Raw genomic sequence first — 20,746 nt, 5'->3', positions numbered from 1 at the left:
GGCCGCGGCCCGGTCCTGCCCGCCGCCATCGTCCCGGACCCTCACGAGGGGAYGCGCGGGTCACTTGCACAGGTGACCCGCCGTGTCTCGGCCGTCAGCTGGTAAAGGGCCTCCTTTGCCTGCTGGTGCTTTTTTCGGTCTCTTTTGGAAGATGTTGCAGCTGTCTGGGGGCTTTCATCTGTTGAATATCCTGAGTTGGAAGGGACCCCACAGGGATCATCCTGCTCTCAGCTCTACCCTTTCCCCCTGCTCCTCTGGAGCGTGACCTCTTGCCTGTGCATCCAGCTTAGGAGAGTTAGCCTGGAGGATGTGCTGGTAGTTTCACCAGTGTCACTACACACCCCATGTTACCCTCGGGATAAGCGTGACCCTTCACTCCTTGACCCTCTGCCTCCTGCCACCTGTCCAGGAGACCCTAGTGACCCCTCCAGCCACTGCAGCACACACTGCTCTGACTTCCCATACTCGTTTCGCTTTTGAGTACCACAAACTCATGAAAGAGGAACAGCTTCCTTTCCAGCAGTTTCGTTGCAGGATTGCAGGGTAAAAAAAATGCACAAAAGCCTCAAAATCCTCCCAGAAATAATAGTATTCCTTTTTTCTCCCCAGATACCTTTTGTACGATGTAAATCCCCCTGAAGGGTTCAACCTTCGCAGAGATGTCTACGTTCGCATTGCTTCTCTTGTAAAGACCCTGCGGAAAAGTGAAAACTGGGTGTTGGTTCTGCCTCCCTGGGGACGTCTTTATCACTGGCAGAGCCCTGACATCCTCCAGGTCCGGATCCCTTGGTCCGAGTTCTTTGATATCCCAAGCCTGAACAAGAACATCCCTGTCATCGAATATGAGCAGTTCCTTGCAGGTGGAGTATAGGATCATGTGATCTACAATTGACTAAATATTTGATACGGCTTCTTCACAGTTTTGTCTTTTTAGTGCCTTTTATCCTTATATGTGAAATAAAAACATCTCAGAGGTAGCAAGAGGAGGGATGGGAAGGAGTTTTGCTGAGTTGCACAACCACTAGGATGGAATAATCCAATTATTGGCAGCTTGTTTGATGTAGCACTGTCCCCTTGACTTCCTGGAACTCCCAAAGACAGTTAATGTCTGTTGTTAAATTCACAGGTATTTTTGAGTGATTTTTGACCATAATGACAAGCCCATAAGGAGAGAAGCAGTCTGCTGAAATGCAGACAAACCACTTTTTTCTGAATGTGGTGGTTGGACAGTAGAAGTTGTACAGGGGTTTCTTTCCTGAACTTACTTTTTCATCATCAATGCTGCTCATGCTTAAAATACTTACCACTTGCTTTTTTCTGTCAAAGGCTTTCTATAAGAAAGGGAAGTTGATTCTTTTAGGATTTAATGCCATGTGGAGCTAATCACCAAATGTTCAAATCTGCAGCAGAGTTCCAGGCCTGTTCAGTGGAGGAAATACAGGCCACCAAATGTCACACCTCTGTAAAGAACTTTCAAAGGTTAGCTGTTCCCTGCCTTCCAGGAAAATGCATTTAGACACCCTGAAATTTAGGGGAAGAAGAGCTTGGACTTGGCATTTTTCTTGGAGGCACTTCTCCTGAGGCAGCTGACTAGAGCATTGAAAGCCTCTGTGCTTTGTGGTGGGTTTTACCCAGCTGTCAGGTTTTCACTATGACAGTGATGCCGATGTGTTTGGCATGTTAAATCACACGAGGTTGGGTGGGATAGCAGGTGATGACATTGCCTGACCCTTGTAGCTTTTCTGGCTCACAGAGAACTTCCTTTCTTTTTTTTATAGAGAAAAGCGGGAGGAGACAGAGCAGTATAATATTAGCATTTCTAGGAGATTTTTAACTTCAACTGATGTTCATTCGCACCTTTATGGTRTGGGGTTTCATGCTCACTAATCCTTTCCTTTGCCTTCTGCTCAGAGTCAGGTGGGCCCTTTATTGAACAGATTTATGTGCTACAAGGCTATGCAGAAGGATGGAAAGAAGGAACRTGGGAAGAAAAAATAGATGCAAGGCCGTGCATTGATCAGCTGATGTACTCCAAAGACAAACATGGCTACTACAGGTAACATCTAGCAATCCTTCTGGTTTTTTTTTTTTTCAGTTATATTCAGAGAGATACTTGCCTGCTCCAGCAGAACAGACTTCTGTGGTTGTTGCAATGTTGTCTCTGAATGTGTGGGTGCTTGGGGTTCTCTTTGTTTTTAAAAAACCCATCAATAGTAAAATGTTGTATTGGTATGAGAAGATSTAATTCTAGGAAGTTGTTGCTCTGCAGAAAAGCAGCATAAAGGAGGTGGCTGGTTTATTTATGTCACGTGTAGTTTTTTTAGATGTTTTGTTATAGATATGGCATTCATTTGAAATACAARCCTGTGAACCAGTCCTTTGTGTTCTCTTTTAGGGGCTGGTTCTGGGGTTACGAGGAAACACGAGGCCTGAACGCCTCTTGCTTGTCTGTCCAAGGATCTGCCTCTATTGTGGCTCCCATCCTTCTGAAGAACGCTTCAGCACAGTGAGTTGCCTTGTATTATTATTTATTGTTGTATTGTGTGCCCACAACCCCAGTGCCAGGTGGGAAGAGCAGGGGGAACTTAAAGRCTGTGTCCCATTGTTGAGATACTTMATCASTGAGTGATTGTACTCTGTTAAAATCGGTACAAAAGGGATTCACATGGTAAGACACATTTAACAGGAAGTTAGGTTAATGTTCGCAGTGCTAAAATCTAAGAGGAAATAGCCTTGAACTCCTTTACATTCCCTCTCAGGCAGCTTGTGTGACTCCTGCCTCCAAGGTGTCACCTGATATCCCCKAGGTCGTGCAGTAGAAGAGATGCTGAACCATCAGCTCTTCATTGGTCTCCTTCATGCCACAGACAATTTTGCATCTCCAGGCTCTTCCCCCTCAGTTGTCTCCTCTGCAGTGGGAGCAGTCCTGGCTCCATCTGTTGTGAAAGCCATTCCRTGCCTTTGGTTGTCACCACTGCTGATCTCTGAACCTTTGCAGTTCTGCTGGATGCTGCTGAGTGTGAGCAAACCTGCTACACTGCAGTACAGTGAACACACTCGGTTAAAGTGCTCTCTTCTTTTTCTGCTAATTCCTGAGACACAAGTTCCTTTTTTGACCTCTGAGTGTTGCCTTGATGTTTTCATCAAACTGTCCTCATTCCTGATGTTTGAGACCTTTAGTTGTGAGATGAAGGCAGTATTTTTTTTTTTACTACACTCACTCCTATATTAGATTTCATCTGCCACTTTAGTGTCCAGTGATAAGACTTCTCTAGTTCTTCATAACTGGTCTTTGCTGCTCTGAGCAATTTAAAATGGTTATTAAGCTGTGTCACCCCATTTCATGCCYTTTTATAGGTTGTTTAGGAATATGGTGAAGATTCCTTCTGCTTGTGACCTCCCTCTACTATTAGAAGTATACATTTATCCCTGTCTTTAAACTTTTTTTTTTTCTAATGCATACAAGAACCTTTCTTCCTGTGCYAAGTTCTCTTAAAAGCCTTTAATGAAGGCTGTCAGGGAATCTTGTTAGGTAATGTCAGTGAGATGTCCCTTATCGTCATGTGTGCCAGTGTCTTCAGACTGCTCTGATTGTTAGATTTCAGAGCTCTGATCTCCCATAGTGCCCTCCTGGTTGGACTGCCAGTAGTGTGGTCCTAGGATTGGGTTTTTGCTCTTCCAGTGTGATCTCTTCATTTAGATTAGCGACCTCATTCACCTGCAGGTGCAATGCTGCTTCTCCACCAGCACAGTCTGCTTTGTTTTCCAGGTGATTTGGAGCCTGATATCAGCACTGATAATCCGAAGCTGATTGGTTATTTCCTCCCATTTTAGTAGAAGGAGAGCCAGATAATGACCTTGACCCTTTTCAGCAGAAGCATTTCTCCATGTGTTTGCTTATACCTGGTGTGCTTACAAACTAAATCTATATCCCTTATGCTGCTGGGTACTCGAAACTCTCAAAATCTCTCCTGCTGCTCAGAACTTGGATAGTGCCATCATGTTTACAGTACAGAATCCTGAACTGAATTTATGCAAAGCACAAGCTGTTGTCTACTACCACACATTTTTGTAGTGTCTCTCTGTTATGTGATCTGTCTTTTTACTGTAGGACATTTTATTCTACACATGGGGAATGCCTTCTCTGGTTTTGTTTTCATGATCCTCTCTGCTTCCTCCAAGAGGCTCTCGTGTGCTGTGAGGCTGAGCATGATATCACAGGTCACTTCTCCCCTTTGCATCACGTATCTCCATGTCGGAAATCTGATTTCTCCTGTAGCAGCTATTGCAAGGACTGTGCGAGGGGTGGTTTGACTTTCAGAATCTGGGCACCATTTATTAAGGAAGGGAGCAGAGACACGGAGTGACATGGTTCCCTTCTCTCCCCAGCAGGCTGTGGGTCGTGATTTGCCTTGTAGAGAACTTGAATTTACCTTGTAGGAGCCTGTCCCTCATCCCCCATGCTCCCTTTGCAGGCAGATCTTGTCTGTGCATTATCCTAGCAAATGTATAAAGAAACGTGGTAATGTAAATTCTATTYCTAAGGGAACTGCACTCAGTTTTACAATTTTCAATAGGTCAGTGATGTTAGACAGAGCTGAAAACCTTCTTCATGACCACTACGGAGGGAAAGATTATTGGAATGTGAGTATTTTCCAGATAGCTTCTCTAGACTTTTTACTTGGCTCTGCTAAAAAAATTCAGTGCTTCAGTTTTGCCTTGGATTTCTTATATTGAAAATAATTTGTGTCTGATGTTTCTGCAGTGTGTGCTAAAGATGGTTTTCAGGCTGCTGTGGATTCATGTAACACAGGAATTTGTCCAGCTGTCCTGGGCCTAAATACCCAGTGCTGCAGGGCATGGTGATTAGAAGGACCTTCCCTATACAACTCWTCTACAATCACAAGGGAACAGTTTCTTGTCTAGTCAACCTCGAGATWAACCTTTTCAAAAGAATTCCCAAAAGTGCTCATTGTTATCCTAAATCCCACCCCATTGGCTTCAAAGACAAAATTCCCATGAGTTTCAAGGCAAAGGTCTATGGTAAAATAATTCCTGTTGTAAAGGTTTTAAGAAAATGTTAAGGTTCGGACACAGGAAAACGGAACATAATACTGAGTGCTTGATACAATCAAAATTCCTACGAGAAACTGACTCTCATGATATTTGTAAAACCAATCACACAGACCTCAGTCTTGTAAGCATCTGGCTGTCTCACTTGGGATATGGCACGTTTTTCAGAAATGGACCAAACAGCAGTTTGGTAGCCATGAATTGTTCATTGTGARTGACCTCTCAAAGAAAGAAATGTCACCTGGATCCATTTCTGAGTCTGACTTGTCCTGTAAAAGCAGACGTGAAATCTGCCTGGATCCCTAATGCACATTTCTTAGCAGTGACRCTTTAAATATTACCCCAGTGGTTTTGCCTGGTGTCTTACTGACCACTGTGGAGGAGCAACCAACTCAGTCAYRAGTTTGGCATATGGAGGAGTAGCTKCTCAGGGAAAAGCTGGGAAAGGCTGGCAAGTTCTAGTTTCCCTTCTTTGCTAGAGCAAGGTGAAGGCATGCTCAGTGTGGCTGTGTCTTGGGGTACCKGTCATGATCTGCCTGGCAAAGTGTCCTCTGTTGGCTTTACCCTGTGAAGAGAAAGGCAGCTGGAAATGAAAGAAGTATTCTTATTGCAACTGCTTTGGTGCCCATCCCGTGACAGACTTGCATAAAATGAAGAATTAGACCAAATTGCCAAGTGTCCTTTTGAAACAGTGCAAGTGACACGGGATTTCCTTCATTCTCTGGCCCGTGTGACTGTGTGCAAGGGTAACTGCATCACAGAACCTTAGAGATTAYTACTCACAGGTTAAGGAAATAATTCCTTTTTCATCATTTTTCCACTGAATTTGATAGGATTGTCTGTGGCTAGATGCCTACTGTTTTTAAATCAGGTTTTATTCTTACAGGTGTTCTGCACTCTAAATGTTTGCCCAGCTTTTGTAGCCAAAARTGAGGTACATTGCTGGAGTGTTTAATTTGGTTTATTATGCATTCTGTTGTTCTGTTCTCCTTGCACATGTGTGTTGCAGGGGCAGGCGAGTGTGCTGGCTGTAAATGTAATGATAATTAGAATAAAGAATTAAAGCTTAGATTTAATTTAATTAATTCAATAATATATKTTTAATAATGAACAATAATTTAAAGGTTAGAAATCGTTGCTTATAGCACTGCACAGCTGTACCAGAAGTAACCATATCCTGGCAGTGCTGTGTGTGTGAAACTCTCTCCACCTGCTCATTTTCAGCTCTCCTGTTTCTGACTCAGTGTCTGCCCCTATCCCAACAGACCCGTCGGAGCATGGTGTTTGCTAAACACCTCCGCGTGGTGGGAGATGAGTTCAGGAAGAAATACCTTCAATCCACAGATGAGGCAGACAAGACTCATTACAAAGAGGACTGGACACAGATGAAGGTACAATCTGTAACAATCTGTGTCCCATAACAAATGTTTCATTTGTGTGCTGCAGGCCACAGTGGAAGGTACATGTGAGTGTAACTCATCTGCTCCTGTTGGGGGGAACACACGTGTTCCTGGTGCACCTTCTCCTCAGTGTGACAGGAGTTAACAGAGTCTCTTCAGATGTTCTGACTGGTTCTGAAAGCCAAATCTTTGTTGCCCTCGTTTCAGTAAAGGAAACTTGAATTTTTTCTTGTATTCAGCAGCTTGTGTGAGTGTAAAGTTCAGCTRCCATTTGCCAGTTGAGGATTTATTTGGTCAAGGAGAGGAATTTTTGCTTACGAAGGTTTGGTACTCTAGTTTCTCTTGCTTTATGCAGGCCACCCAAGATCTAAATGTTGCAACAAGTGTTCCAAACTACTTCTAGTCCATACTTTAAAATTTCTGACTGCAATTGGAATGATTCTGTGCCTTATCCAGAGATGATGCATTCTGGCTTTTCAGTGTGCATAGTGATGCTCTCAAGTTTTACAGCTGATTGATCTTTCTCTCATAGGTTAAGACAGGCACAGCTCTAGGTGGCCCATACCTTGGAGTTCATCTCAGAAGGAGAGACTTCATTTGGGGTCACAGAGAAGATGTGCCTTCCCTGCAAGGAGCAGTAAAGAAAATCCACAGCCTCTTGGAGGTGCTTAAACTTGAAAAAGTTTTTGTCGCCACTGATGCAGTTGAGGAAGGTAGGCAGATCACAGTCACTTCAGGATTTTTAATTTCTGACACTTGAGTGCAGTAGTGACCACTGGCTCCCCTCCGTGCCTGCCATGCTGGGAATTTTGGCAACTGTATTGTAAAATGTGTTGGTAGATTTTGGTGTATACTTGCTTTGTAAATATTCATTCAGAGTTCCTTTAAACGAACACATCGAATCACAGCAACGACTTGCTCTCATAATGTGAATAATGTGATAAACTTGTATCTTTCCTTTTTTTTAAGAGATTGAGTTGCTCAAGAAACTGCTGCCCGAGATGGTGAGGTTTGAACCCTCCTGGGAGGAGCTGGAGCTCTATAAGGATGGGGGCTTGGCCGTGATTGACCAGTGGATTTGTGCACATGCAAGGTAACAAATCTGACTTTTATTTCAGCCAAATCTTAACATCACTGTTACAAAACTGAATATTACTTTTGGCCCAGCTGTGTTTGTGTACAAATCGTTAAAGACATTATATAATGGAGATGGATATAGTAGATGTATAATGGTTATATTGGGTGTATGTAGATGATGATTTCATTTCAGTGAACAATAAGGTTCATTGGACTGAAGTAAATCACTTGCATTTTAAAAATTTGCCCCCCTCACAACCCCTTCTTAATATTTTTACAGGTATTTTATAGGCACCTCAGTATCAACATTTTCTTTCCGAATCCACGAGGAAAGGGAGATCTTGGGATTTGATCCGAAAACAACTTACAACCGATTTTGTGGTGAAACRGAGAAAAACTGTGAGCAGCCAACTCACTGGAAAATTGTGTATTAAACACAGAAAAATACAAAAGTTTCAGTGCTGTGAGAGCTCAAAATAATAAGGAAAAATGGTGGGGAATTACCTGCCTTGGAACAAAGTACAACCCAGTCCACTGTGTGACATTGTGATGTGGTGGCTGTACTGCTCCATCACTGTCTCTGTACTTCCCAGCATCTTCACATGGCTGCTGCCCCTGGGTGCCCTGGATATTCTGCTCTGCCTTCCTTCCCTGAGCAGTGCCACGGGCACCAAASGAGTTGCTGCAGAGGGAGGGTGAGGGGAGGAGGCGAAGCGATGCCTGGCATGCGGCCGTTTGAACCAGCCTCACCTGCTGGAGCAGTTCTTACCTGTCTGTGGTTCCCTCTTTGGGTCTGGGGTCATTTTTAATGGAAGGGCTGGGGGGCCCTGGCTATGTCACGGGGAGTGCTCGCCCTGAGAGCACCAGGGAGGAACCAGGCTGCCTCAGGAGTTAGAGGAGGTGGGGGCTGCTCCCACTGCTAAGGAAGAGCCTGCAGTGCCCATCCCTTGGGCACTCATCCTTGGTGTGAAGGCACGTTGCCCTGCAGAGAAAGAGGTTGGTACCTGGTGGAGCAGTACCAGGATTGCATTTTCCCGAGGCAGCTCCTTCCTCCACCTCCCACGRCACTGGCAGGGTGGTGGGTGTGTTGGGCACTGCTGCTGCAGGTGGGGCAGGGCTGGTGGCCCTCTCRGGAGGGTCCTGCTTGCTTCAGGGCCTCGCTTTTCCACTGCCTTGTTTCCACAAAGGAAGAGAATGCAGGAGGCAGCGCCACCACCACAGCCCTGTGCTCAAGAGTCCATCAGCCCTCCGGAGGCGAAGGTGACACAAACCCTGCAGCAGCTATTCCAAAATCTGCCCTGCTACAGAGCTGCAGCAGGAGAACACCAGCTCATCCACAGGTGAATTCTCCTGAGGCACATTTCCCATTCCCCACCCAGGATCTGCCCAGAGCAATCCCAGTGCTTCTTTCACATCTTCTCAAGTGTGGCCCAAGCTACACATGCACAGCAATGACAAATTGCCACAGTGTACAGATACAGATACAGTGCATTATTTCTAGACTGCTGGGGATGAAATCAAATTTAAACAAAATAGTCTAAATGTAAAAAATACAGATGTTAGTGATGAAAAAAGCACACTTTCACAGAGTTTCAGCTTTTGAGCTCTGCAGGTGTTCTTTGTTTCCTCCTCATACAAGCTCCTTTTTAATTTGTCACAAAAATCTGAACTCATAGGTTAAATCTTTCAAACAAACTTTTGGGATTAACCTTGCACCATTAAGACAACTCATCCGACACGTTTTGCTGGCTTTGGCACAATTGTCATTTGCCATTTAAAAGGGCCAAATCTTGYGCTTGGAGAGAGGCACCCTGGTGAATGGGCTTTAACACGTTCCCAGCCACAAGTGGTTTGATCCCAGCAGAGTGTTTTGCCAATTTGCCAGCTAAAGGGCACAGACACTAATGGTAAGAATGGTCTTAYTTTGCTATGAWTGCCTAGGCAACACAAAAGTAAAATAGTACATTTAAGAACACTATAAGCTTACCATGTGCTCGGCTTCAATGACAAGGAAAAACAAGCAAGGTCTTGTACCTAAATCATTGCTATACAAGAGAAAGGCGAGTGGCTGAGAAAGGTACAGTACAAATTGCCTGAATACCTCGTCATCATCCAGAGCTCGAAGTTATCTCGGGTTGTTAGAGATACAGTTAGTTGTAGTTAGATTTCTCTGTTCCTCCTTATCTCTGTTATTGTACTCTTGCCAATGCTCCCCCATTAATGCTTCCAGATCCTTGCTTGCAGGGGCCTAGAAATAAAACCCCATAGACCCGTGTCTATGGAGCAGGTATTTGTTTATTGCAGYGCTGGTGTAGCGCTGGAGGTGAGGGGGATTTCTCCTCCTAACCCACCTGCCTTAGCTTAGAATTGGCAGGTATTTATACAGTAAGCATGGTGTAACATTACCATTGTCACTACACACCCCCCCCCCCCTTATATATGGGCATGGAAATACATGACATCCCAGTTTTGCATGTGTCATCCTCAATTCGGTGGTTGTGGGGGTCTCCCCCTAATGAGAGACCATCCTCTTCATCATGGTGGACTTTTCACCTTTGTCTTCAGGGCATGCGCAGTTGTGATGTTCATGGGTTTTTTTTAGTCCTCCAAGTCTTCATTTTCCATTGTTTTGCTGACTGTCCCGTGCCTCTGCCAAGTTCTCATTTTTGCTCTCTACTATTCCTTGTTATAGCATCTACCTGTCTACTTTCTTCAGAACTTTTTCTGATTTATGCCCCTTGGTGATTTCACATATCTATGTACTAATCCAGCTGGTTAGATTACGTGCAGCTGGTATACTATATCTTGCTAATACACTATTAATAAAACTTATGGCAAGATATAAAAAGGCTATTATCATTGATAATATATTGAAAGAGATTACGTTGTATTTTAATAATATGTAAAAAGTTACTACATTTTTATATTGATAACATATAAAAAGGCTATAGAAAGTTTTCAATTAATGGGCCTCCTAAGCACCTTGTCACTTTGATATAAACCACATGTATCAACGTAAGAAAAGTAATTCCTTTTAAAGGTCACATATAACTGCCTTTCTCCCAGGTGAAAACTGCAAACCCTAATTTTTGGATGAGCTAGATCCTTCAGAACACCCCTCGGCCTGTTCGGAGGCATTCAGGAGCGGTTCAGCTCTGTGGGGCCGGGGCAAGTGGCGGCAGCAGCAGCGGCTCCAGGTTGGCAGCGGGGCGGCGGCGGCCCTGAGGGCACAGTTCGGGGCCGCGTTCCCCGTGAGGGCACAGTTCGGGGCCGCGTTCCCGTGAGGGCACAGTTCGGGACCGCGTTCCTGTGAGGGCGGGGAGCTGATCTGGCCCTGGCCCCGGCCCCAGCGGAGCGCAGAGAAGCGGCCGTTCCCCGCCGCCGTCCCGCGGGGCGGAGCGAGGGGCGGGCTGCCCGCCGGGCCGCGGCATTCGAAAGTCGCTTGGCTGATAGTGTTTCCTCTTCCTCCTCCTCCCTCGCCGGCGGTTCGCTCGGGGCTCTGCCGGGCCGCGGCGCCGCTTCTCGGGACAGGGGCGAGCCTTGGCCGGTAAGGGCTTGCGGAAGGGGAATACGAGTGCTCGCCCTGCTCGGGGTCGCTCTCTTCAGCGATGGCAGCGTGGGAGGCCGCCGAAATGTCCTTCGGTCTSAGGGGCGTGAGAGAGCGGATGCGGGAGAAGAAAAAGGGTGCCYTGAGGACTGCGAAGTTGAATGCCTCGCTTGCGTCAAAAATCAAAACAAAAATCATCAGTGAGTATATTTTGCGTCGCGGCCCGTGCAGAGGCTGGCTGCTATGTCAGCTTGTAAGTGGGCCTTTGGCCGTGGCATCGGGAGTGGGCAGCTGTCCCTTACCAAAGCTCATGTGCTGCTTCTCTGCTGCTTCTCTGCCCGGGGGTTTCTAGTGAATTCAGTGTCCTGCAGATGAGTGTCAAGTGCCCTCAAGGTGCCCAAAGGTGTCTGAAGTATTTTTGTACATATGCGATCCCGTGCAGAAGCTAGCCCAACTGGCTTGTTTTTATGGGGGAAATAATGCAAAGATAGAAYGGGAGATAATTTGGACTACCTTGAAAAACTCAGATATTTCTATTACTTTTATTTAACTGTTTTGAAATTGGGAAATGGATCCAAATCTGCTCAAGGGAACTTCAGAGCAAAATAGGCTTTTCTCCCATTTTTTGGATGGTGATGAGAACTTATTTGTAGGCGACTTGTTCAAAGCAAGAAGCACATATTTTTAAACTCAGCACTTGAACAATCTCATCATTCATTAAGAACTGAAGCAATAGGTTGCTGCCTAAGCATGACTTACTGAGGATGGAGATGGTATCTGAAGTGTTGCATGTTATTATGGAAAATGTTTTCCTGCTGTTTTCTCTGGAGACTTTTGTTGCTGGAAGGAAGGATACCGCTGATTTTGTGAGGGGACTATTGAGTTGCAGAGATCTCAATCTGAGCAAAGCTGGTCTGGGAAGAGAAAGAAGTATGATGAGGGGGGAGGTATGGATGAGGCCTTGGGTGCTGATGGTRTGTGATACTGCTCTGTCTCTTACAGACAACTCCTCCATTATGAAAGTCTCCCTAAAGCAGAACAATAAAGCATTGGCTCTGGCCCTCAATGCAGAGAAAGCCAATGCACAGCGGCTCACCCAGGAGAAGACCATCTTACAGAAGGAGGTGAAGCAGTGCCACTTCCAGAACGCGGTGCTGCGGCACAGGCTCTCCTTCCTGGTATGGCACTAACAGTGTGGCTGGCATGGGGAGGGTGGTGGGCAAGTATGCAGCACRAGCATCTCAACCTTGGCAGGATTGAGCTATTGTTGTTGAATGTCTGAATTCTCAACATATGGAAAAGGTCACCATTTATTTGCTTATTTTTTTTTCCAAGCTGTATTCTCCCCTGARCATGCCTTGCTCTGGCTACTAGTACCCTTGTTGGAATAGATGTTTTGATTAAATGTCTTTACAGTTTCTCTCTCTTTATTACCTCAACACAGAATAATATGTTGAAAAAAATGGACAATCTTATGGCTGCAGTTAAGATGGCAGAGCTGTCTGAGGTAAACCATGGGAAACGTAAGCACACTCCTCTGGATAGGGGGCTTTTTTTCTCTATCTTTTGCTTTGTATTGTCTGCTCACTTCAGTGTTGGATGCTCCACCTGTTTTTCTTTGCTTGAAATTGTGCTGGCTGCATCCATGTTTTTAGCTTGGTGTTAAGGATTTCCAGACTAACTTTTTCTGTAAGAAGAGCTMTAGCTTAAAACTGTTTTCCTCTGAATTATTTGCTATATTGGCCATTAGGYTCTTCTGTTCTGACAGGGTGTGACTCCTTTTCAATTTCTTTTTTAATGTATTGCCATGGCAACTTGGGCTAGGGAATAGGACACTTCCCCTGTGTCCTGTCTCATGGGTGGATGGGAAAATATTCCTGCTTCCTAGTCTCAGATGATCTGAACTAGTTTAACTTCATCATTAGGCCATGGAGACACAATCTGATTCTGCTGTAACTTATTCCATAATTTATGTTCAAATGTGAGAGAGTCGCTGGCAGTACTTTACATACTTTCCAGAGAAAGTGAACTACTATTTCTGTTCAGGAGGCTGCATGAGGGATTTCAAGAACTTTGAATCACTCTTCTATTTCTCTTCTTTCCAGTTGCATACAAATTCTGCATCCTTGTTCAGTGGCCAGAAGAGCAACATGACTGAAGATAGCTGGGCTGATGATATTTCAGATGGTCAGGTTCTGAGGTGGGCTTTAAAATGATACCACCAAGCTTGTCCTGAATTCCTATATGCTAAACTTCTTGTGTTTTATGTGTATTGTCAGTTGCCAGTTTTACGTGAGATGTCTTCTTCCTTTCCAACATAAAGGAAATGCTTGATGCTTTCCTTTATTCTGTCTTTCCATTGCCTTTCCATTCCTTGTCTTGTCTTAATGCCGAGTCTGCAAAATCTGGTCTTTTTACCTCTTTTCTTTGAGACTGTGTTACTTTTAGGCAGTTTTCTCTTTGTAGCTGGTAAGCACTGCAAGATTTGCTTGAGTGAGCTACATAAAAATGCTTAATAGTCACTTGCTTGTATGATGTAAGCTTACATTCTGGAAAGACGGTCAGAGCAGGGTTCAGTTCCTCCTCTGTCTAATCTCCCCTTTGAAGACAGGAAACCTTGGACCTGCTGACACCCATAACGCCAAGCAGCCATTTTGGTGTTCCACAACAAGGGGAATGTGTGCTCACAACGGAAAGCCTTACTTCTTGTTGYCTTAGTGTATTTTTCTCATGCTTTCTGTGGCTCAAGCAATTGCTGTCCTTATGTGTTGTGCTTGCTCAAAGATGGGAAGTCTGCCCTGCCTGGGCAAAGTGTGTTCTTCAGTATTTGAAGGCTTCAGAAGTGTATTTCAGCAGCTCCTCATGGAGGTGAAAGCTGTGCTTAGTCTGCTGGATTCTGGGGCCTGCCATATAGGTGAAATGTGATGCATTGCTGTTGTTCCTTCTCACCAGGGTTACACGGTTACCAATGAGAGTGCCCATTTCCAAGCTGTGTAACGCAGGGCAGGAAGCTGGCAGCTCCACAGCAGTACAGACATCCTCAGAAGAACTTCAAAGACCTGCTTCTAATGAGCCCTTGGAAGTTKTGCCTGTTGCCTCCAAAGATACATTGCCTCCACAGCATGCTGAGAAGCCTCATTTCCACCAGGAAGAGGATGGCAAGAAGTTGACCGAAGCAATGGAAACAGAGGAAGCTTTTCATGAATCTCACATCTTTGGAGGTAAATTTGCATCTTTTGCTGTTCTTCTGGTATCACTTTGTATGTCTGTGCTCAGAAATKCATGAGTGTCATAGCTCTAGTTTGCTCTTAATCACAGGTAGCTCCTAATGACTAGTAGGAACTCCATGCTYCACTGTGGCTGTTATTGATGGAGTTATGCATATCCCAGAATGAGATGTCCTCAGAGGGATATGCAGCACATTTGCATTAGCTCAAGATCACAAATCAGAATTTTTGAGTAACAGGCACTGAACTTAGGTAAGATTTTCAGAGATGTCTGAAGGTGCWGGATCTGATTTTGTGCACAACCATTTCTTGTGGTTTTACCATATAAATAATAACTGACACAGATCATGAGTGTTCCTAAGTATTATGGTAGGCTAAGGACTCTTGCTTTGGGCTGCCCTYTTGTTCAGAGGGAAGCCAGCTGAGCAATTCTTTTACAAAGTAAGTTTGGGGAGTTCTCATAGAGACAAAACCATGCTTTTTCTGTGCTCTGGATTTGTGGTGGTGTATGGAGCAAGGCTTTTGGTGGTGTGGGAAAAGATGGCATTTGCCTGTTGCATTTCTCAGTCTTAGAAATTAATTTTGTCTTTCCAACAGATGTCTTGTGCACCACCGAACAAAATCCCAACAATTTGCCAGTGCTTGGCTKGGAAAGTCATACTCTTTCCTATGAGTCTGATGAGATGGTAAAACATTTCTTTGACCGTCTGTCACAAGGGCATGTTACTCAGAGGAGAAAGCGCTCCACCCTGTTTGCTACAAGCACTCCATCTTCTGCTCCAGATATGTTCCCACATATCGGTTCCACTCAGGCAGCTTGGGGTAATCCWGCACAGGACAACAGCAGCTCCAGCAAGAACAACACACAGCAACAGCTGAGATTTCCCAACCCTCTGGCTTCACCTGCTGAAGCCACTGTTATTTSCCATAGAAATTCGGGGGGTGAAGAGACTTTCTGTGACCAGCCACAGGCAAAAGAAACAGGGTGTGATATTGAAATGGACCCCAGCTACAGGCAAGTCTCTGAGTTTGTTCCTGTAAAGGTTAAAAGCAAAGTTAACTGTAAAACTGGAGAYAAAAAGACTGTTAAAAAAGCAAGAACAGGAAAAAAGAAAACAACTGCAATTAAAAACTATGCAGAAAGTAGTCCTKATAGATCTCAAAGTGAAAAGTGTGATCAAAATGCAAAGAAGCTTCCTCAGCCAGCGGTTGCAACATGTTCTAGTGAGTCTGAAGTCTGTGAGATGGGGCAGAAGGCTTGTTTGGGGGCTTGTGACAGGAAGAATAGAGASTGTGGTGTGGAATACCATTCCCCCTCTCCTGAAGCCCAAGACTTTGGAAGTACATATGTGATGAATCCAGCACAGCTGCACAGTCCYGRAAGTGTTGACTTAACRCAACAGGTTGAGAAGGGACCTATCTTTGAGATCCAAAGTATGGAGAGCTTGCTAAAAGCTCCAGTTGATACCTTCTCAAGACATGAAGTTCCCTCAGGTGATTCCAGTCTACAAAATTCTACAAAATTGTCAAGTGTAAACACAAAGAGCATCAGACAGAAAGATAACAGAAAAACTAGAGTAATTGGAGACAGAGATGATTCTCATGAGGAGTATCTGCCAAATAKCATGATAATGCCAGAGGCCAAAGCTAAAGAACAGCCTAAAAGAACACAAACAATCAGGAAGAAGACTGTCAGGAAAAGCAATTGTGATCAGAGAAATGAAGTTGATGTTTTTAGGCCCTGTATAGATGTTCAGGAGGTAGCTAAAGAGAGCACAAAGGATTTGCCAGGTAATCTTAAACACAGCAGGAAAACTTACATTGTCCATCCTTTGGATCTTGCAGGAAACTTGGGTTGTATCCAGACAGAATTTGAAGGGGGTGAAAATGTACCTCCCAGGTGTGTTCCTGGGAGCAAAGCAAGCAAAATTCCCAGAGCTGCTAAGACCAATCAAAAGGGTAATAAAAAACAGACAGGGGAAGAAAAAGGACAAACTGAAGTTGACAACAACATGAATGCTTTGAAAAAAAAAGCCTATTGTGAACCCACGCCTCAAAGGAAGAGAGGYAGCTCTAGACCTCCAGAGACTGATTCTTTGGCCAGGAAAAGTAATGGTGCCAAGGTTCTCACTGGAAGTTCCACAGAATGTGCATCCAAGCAAACTGTCCTGGTGGGGCCGTTTTCCTCCATTACACATCTGCTGTCTGAGGCAGATGCTTTGCTGGGGGAGCAGCTACCTGAGATATCACTTGCAGATAGTCTCATGGCCCTTTCACACAGTATTGAATCCTCCCCAGTGACCACTTCTGCAGTTTTGCCCGTCAGCTCCAGACTTACAGAAAGACCAGTTTCCAAGARCTTAAGGACAGAGGAAAACAGAATGCCAGCAAAATCCCCTGAATGTTTGAAAAAACCCCTGATATTTAAAGAAAAAACTGCRGAGGAAATACCTRGGGAAAGAAASCAAATTCAGTCAAATTGTCGGACGKCACCATCACAGGAACCTGGTATGTGGTAGGCTGGGAAGGTACCCGTGTTTGGAGATGAGGGAAAAAAATCCATGCAGCAAATGCTTGTATTTTTCTTCCTCTCCTCTCTTTTCAGAGTTAGAGATCAGTCTCCAGCATACCATTTATGCTTCTACTTGTGCTGGCCAGTCATTTCTATAGCTGCATTTGCTTCTAGTTTACAGGCATTCCTATAAGAATTTCTGTCCACTTGTCCATATGTAGACATTGGGACAAGATTAGCAGCATGTGCTGTGAGTCTTATTTTACCACTCTTGTTGTCCACAGGGCATGCCTATTAATTGAGAAAATCAATTACTCTAGCAGCTGACAAGTCTAACTTGATGCTGACCTCYTATAAGAGTCAGTATTATTGGGGCACAGGATATCATGAAGGCAAATTTTTGATCCAGGATGGTTAGTGCTGCAAGGTTTCAGACTTTTTACCTCTAGGTGTTACTTTCACTGGAAATTAACCAGGAGCCAACTTAAATTATTTGGGTTGTGGGGCATTTTTGGTTTTTTTTTTAAAGGATTTGGAGGGTGTATCCTTTGGCTGGTAATAGATAGTGAAGCTGATCCTTTTAGGAAGTTTGCTGTAAATGGATGCTCTGTAAAGAGAGTTTTGTGGGGTTTTCACCCTGTAGCTGTTGACAGACTGGCCTGTTATAACTGGAGTAGGCTGTACTTTGTAGAGAGGGAAGAATTTTGTTCTGCACTCCTGCTTTTGGTTGACTCCACTTTGAAARCTGCAGTGACCATTGGTGTGGTCCTGTGTCCTGCTGGTGGGCTGTTTGTGCACCATAAGCTTGCTGTCTTCTCTAGGGTGTAAGCTCCTGGGCATTACTACTATCAACTACAGTTTTTATGTATTTTTTCTACTGCACCAGGGCCCATGATGCTATCAGTATTAGTGATCTGTTTTTTTTCACTGAGGGACCTAATTTGATTTATGAGCTGACTTTTGAGCACCAGGTCTGGTATTTTTGGTTTAAAATGGTCTCCTGAGTTTAGAGGCAATATGACTGGRCTCTGGGTTGTGCATGTTCAGACAAACCTGGTAATGCAGCTTTGTTTGACAGCTGTTATTTCTTAGGATATCTGAAAATTATTTGGAATCTCTTTGATCAAACCATGTGAATGTCTCCCTTTGCAGATATCAGGCCACTACGGGACTTGAACAATTCCAGGGTTCTGTCTCACTCCAGTTCGGAGGAGGTATCGGGGCGCTCATCCAGGCGGAATCGGAAGCCAACCAGCTACAAAGAGCCACCAATCAATAGGTTGGGCTTTAAACTATTCCTTCCAAAGATTCCCATGCTGCAACCCCTGCTCTGCTCTCTATATATACTCTTTCTCCAGAGCTGGACCCTCTGTTGCTTTTCTTACAGTTCTTACCCTTTGTGTTCTGTGACCCCCTYTTCTACCACAGTGTGGTTATGCCAAAATTCTGCATCAGCACACATGGATATTTAGGATTCTGGTAACAAGCTACCAAAGATATTACTTGACTTGTTGAAATGAGCACATCTTGCSAGACTGCATCTGTGGTACTCAGTGCTAATGTGGCAGTAGCACAAGGATGAAATACAGGCTAAATAAAGACAGTTCAGCAAAAGCCCTGATTTCATCTACATTTTGTGATGACTRAAATTTTACACACCTGAATAATACTTTCCTCCTGAGAGCAGGCTGTATCTATATTCASTAGCAGATATGATACCTAAACAAATAGCTGTATCTTTTCCCGGAGAAACTGTAGATTCAGTACATCCAATGGCTATTGCAGAGAATAATGTACTCCTAGAATGATGACTTTGTTGTTAATGTTACTGGGTAATACTATGTTTTTTCCCTGAAAAATGTCACAGTTTGAACTTTCTGTGAATAACTGGTTATATTGTGCYGGAAGGTACTCTGTACTGGACAAGAAACAAACTGTACCACTTAATCATCTTATGGGGAAGTACTACAGTAAAATTAGAAACTCTRGGGGCTAAAATGATACATGTATTCAAGGAATACTTGATGGTTCAATGTAATCCTTTTGGTTCTGCAGGAAACTGAGGCAGGGTGACCCATTTACAGACACTGAGTTTCTCCACTCTCCTATCTACAAAAGAAAAAAGAAGCCTGTCAAAGCTGAGGGAATGACCAAGAAGATGAAAGAGGACGAAGGATGGCTTCCTGAAGGATGTCCCAGTGCTAAGGCAGGCAATTTTATAACAACAGAAAGGAGTCAGAATTAGAACAGTAATTAAAAGGCAGCCCCCAAGCTCCTAGAAACTTGTGCATTTAGCCACAAGGCTACAACTTTGAATGCAGAGGCCTGAGCAAAGATGGAGGTAGCTTGACCAGGCAGCTGAACTATTCCAGTTAAGGCAACCCAAGGACCAGTTTGACAAATGGAGCCTTATACCATGGATTTCTTGTGTTTTGAAATCTTTGGGACTCACAGGGTGGGAAAAGTGGTTGACATAAATTGATGGATGTCTGTTTTAATGATGGGCATGTGCTGTGTGATTAGCAACTCGCTATCTTCTGCTTCCCTTCTGTTCTCTCTCCCTGTCTGCCATGTAAATCTCCCTGCAGCAGAAGATGAGCCCTGTTCCAACCAACATTAAGGAGTACTTGAAACACGGGGTGGTTAGGATCAGATTAAGCATATTTTGTCTCATTCTGAGTATTGCTACAAAAGTGATTTGAGGAGAGGTTCCTGTGGGACAGAGCTGTTTAAGAACCTCTCCCCTTTTCCTCTCACTCCTTACCCTTGTTACAARGTACCCTTCTTCAGCCTCGTGGCCCCTTTAGGTATGGGAAGGTGTGATAAGGTCTTCCCAGCACCTTCTGTCTTCTAGGCTGAACAACCCTATCTCTCTCAGTCTGTCTTCTTAGGAGAGGTACTTCAGCCCTCTCATCATCTTTGTGTCCCTCCTCTGGCTTTTCTCTATCCCTCTTAAGCTGAGAATCACAGAGCTGGATGCAGAACTCCAGATGAGGTGTTATGTCTCAGGAAATCCTGTACTCTTCCATTGCAGACTGGCAATGCAGAATGGCTTCCAGCACTTGCTTTTTTTAGGGTCTACTGGCATAACTTTGAAGATTATTGATTCTAAATGTTTGAGACAGCAGTGGGGAAAAGAACAGATCMGACTGGTAGTCAAAGGGAAGGGAATGTGCCTCTTTGGAAGCAGAAAAAGTGTTTCCTCTTTGTAGCAGAGCAGGGAGAGGGCTGCTGTGTTCTTCTGACCATACTTACTGCATCTCATTAGCACTTCAGCAACATCCATCAGTTCATAAGGATAGACTGAGTCTTGCTGTACTCTTTGTACTCTGAGTCCTCCAGAAGTTGGAAACTTCACGAGTAGAGGGAAAATAATGTCATCTGCAGTCAGGTAGATGCTACTACATTGCTTACATTCTTAAAACTAAGAAACAAAATACATAAGATTTAAAAATGCCCTCTTTTTTATTTGTTCAGTGTTCTGGAAGTTACCAAYCTTTCTGGGGTAGTCTGTAACCCTGGAAGCCAGGTAGGAGCTAGTATATAACAGGGAATTTGTTAGAGGAGCTGTTGTACTAGAACCTGCCTGTGTTGACCCACTGATGTCAGAAGCCAGGCAGGAACAGAGATCTCCAACTGTTCCCAGTAACTGTTTTTCTTGCCTCTATGGCMCAGGTCTGTGGGTCTATGAAGTCCCTCTGTGGGACTTCTTCCAGCTGCACTTTTGGGCTTGTGCTATGACAGAATAGTAGATTGTGTTCATTCATATTGAAGGTACAGAGACAGCTGCTAGCAGTTACAGAGCAGTGCTTCAAACACATGTTAATACCAGCTCCTTTAGTCTACCATTGGTTATACCAGAGTACTATAGTAGTCACTTATGATAGGGAGAGTGTKTATGTGTAACCAG

At 44.3% G+C, this 20,746-nt stretch overlaps 2 protein-coding genes across 2 annotated transcripts; both read left to right on the top strand.

The window, feature by feature from the left end:
* The first annotated feature begins 493 nt into the window (after positions 1-493).
* POFUT2 (protein O-fucosyltransferase 2) lies at positions 494-8,179 on the top strand. The gene is made up of 9 exons (XM_057386896.1): positions 494-543; positions 610-860; positions 1,912-2,056; positions 2,396-2,506; positions 4,578-4,644; positions 6,339-6,464; positions 7,006-7,186; positions 7,443-7,566; positions 7,831-8,179. The coding sequence occupies exons 1-9, from the start codon at positions 494-496 to the stop codon at positions 7,982-7,984; spliced, it is 1,209 nt and encodes a 402-aa protein (XP_057242879.1). The 3' UTR covers positions 7,985-8,179.
* Positions 8,180-10,976: 2,797 nt separating this feature from the next.
* Positions 10,977-19,339, top strand: SGO2 (shugoshin 2). The gene is made up of 8 exons (XM_057386905.1): positions 10,977-11,297; positions 12,100-12,275; positions 12,542-12,604; positions 13,203-13,297; positions 14,050-14,318; positions 14,922-16,832; positions 17,989-18,115; positions 18,892-19,339. The coding sequence occupies exons 1-8, from the start codon at positions 11,159-11,161 to the stop codon at positions 19,079-19,081; spliced, it is 2,970 nt and encodes a 989-aa protein (XP_057242888.1). The 5' UTR covers positions 10,977-11,158; the 3' UTR covers positions 19,082-19,339.
* The last annotated feature ends 1,407 nt before the right edge of the window (positions 19,340-20,746 follow it).

Source organism: Malurus melanocephalus, unplaced genomic scaffold (genome assembly GCF_030028575.1).
Source record: "Malurus melanocephalus ecotype Western Australia unplaced genomic scaffold, MMel_1.1 scaffold_1094, whole genome shotgun sequence".
Classification (NCBI taxonomy): Eukaryota; Metazoa; Chordata; class Aves; order Passeriformes; family Maluridae; genus Malurus; species Malurus melanocephalus.
Note: the sequence above shows the minus strand (reverse complement) of the source record. Positions and strands in the feature narration are given on the sequence as shown.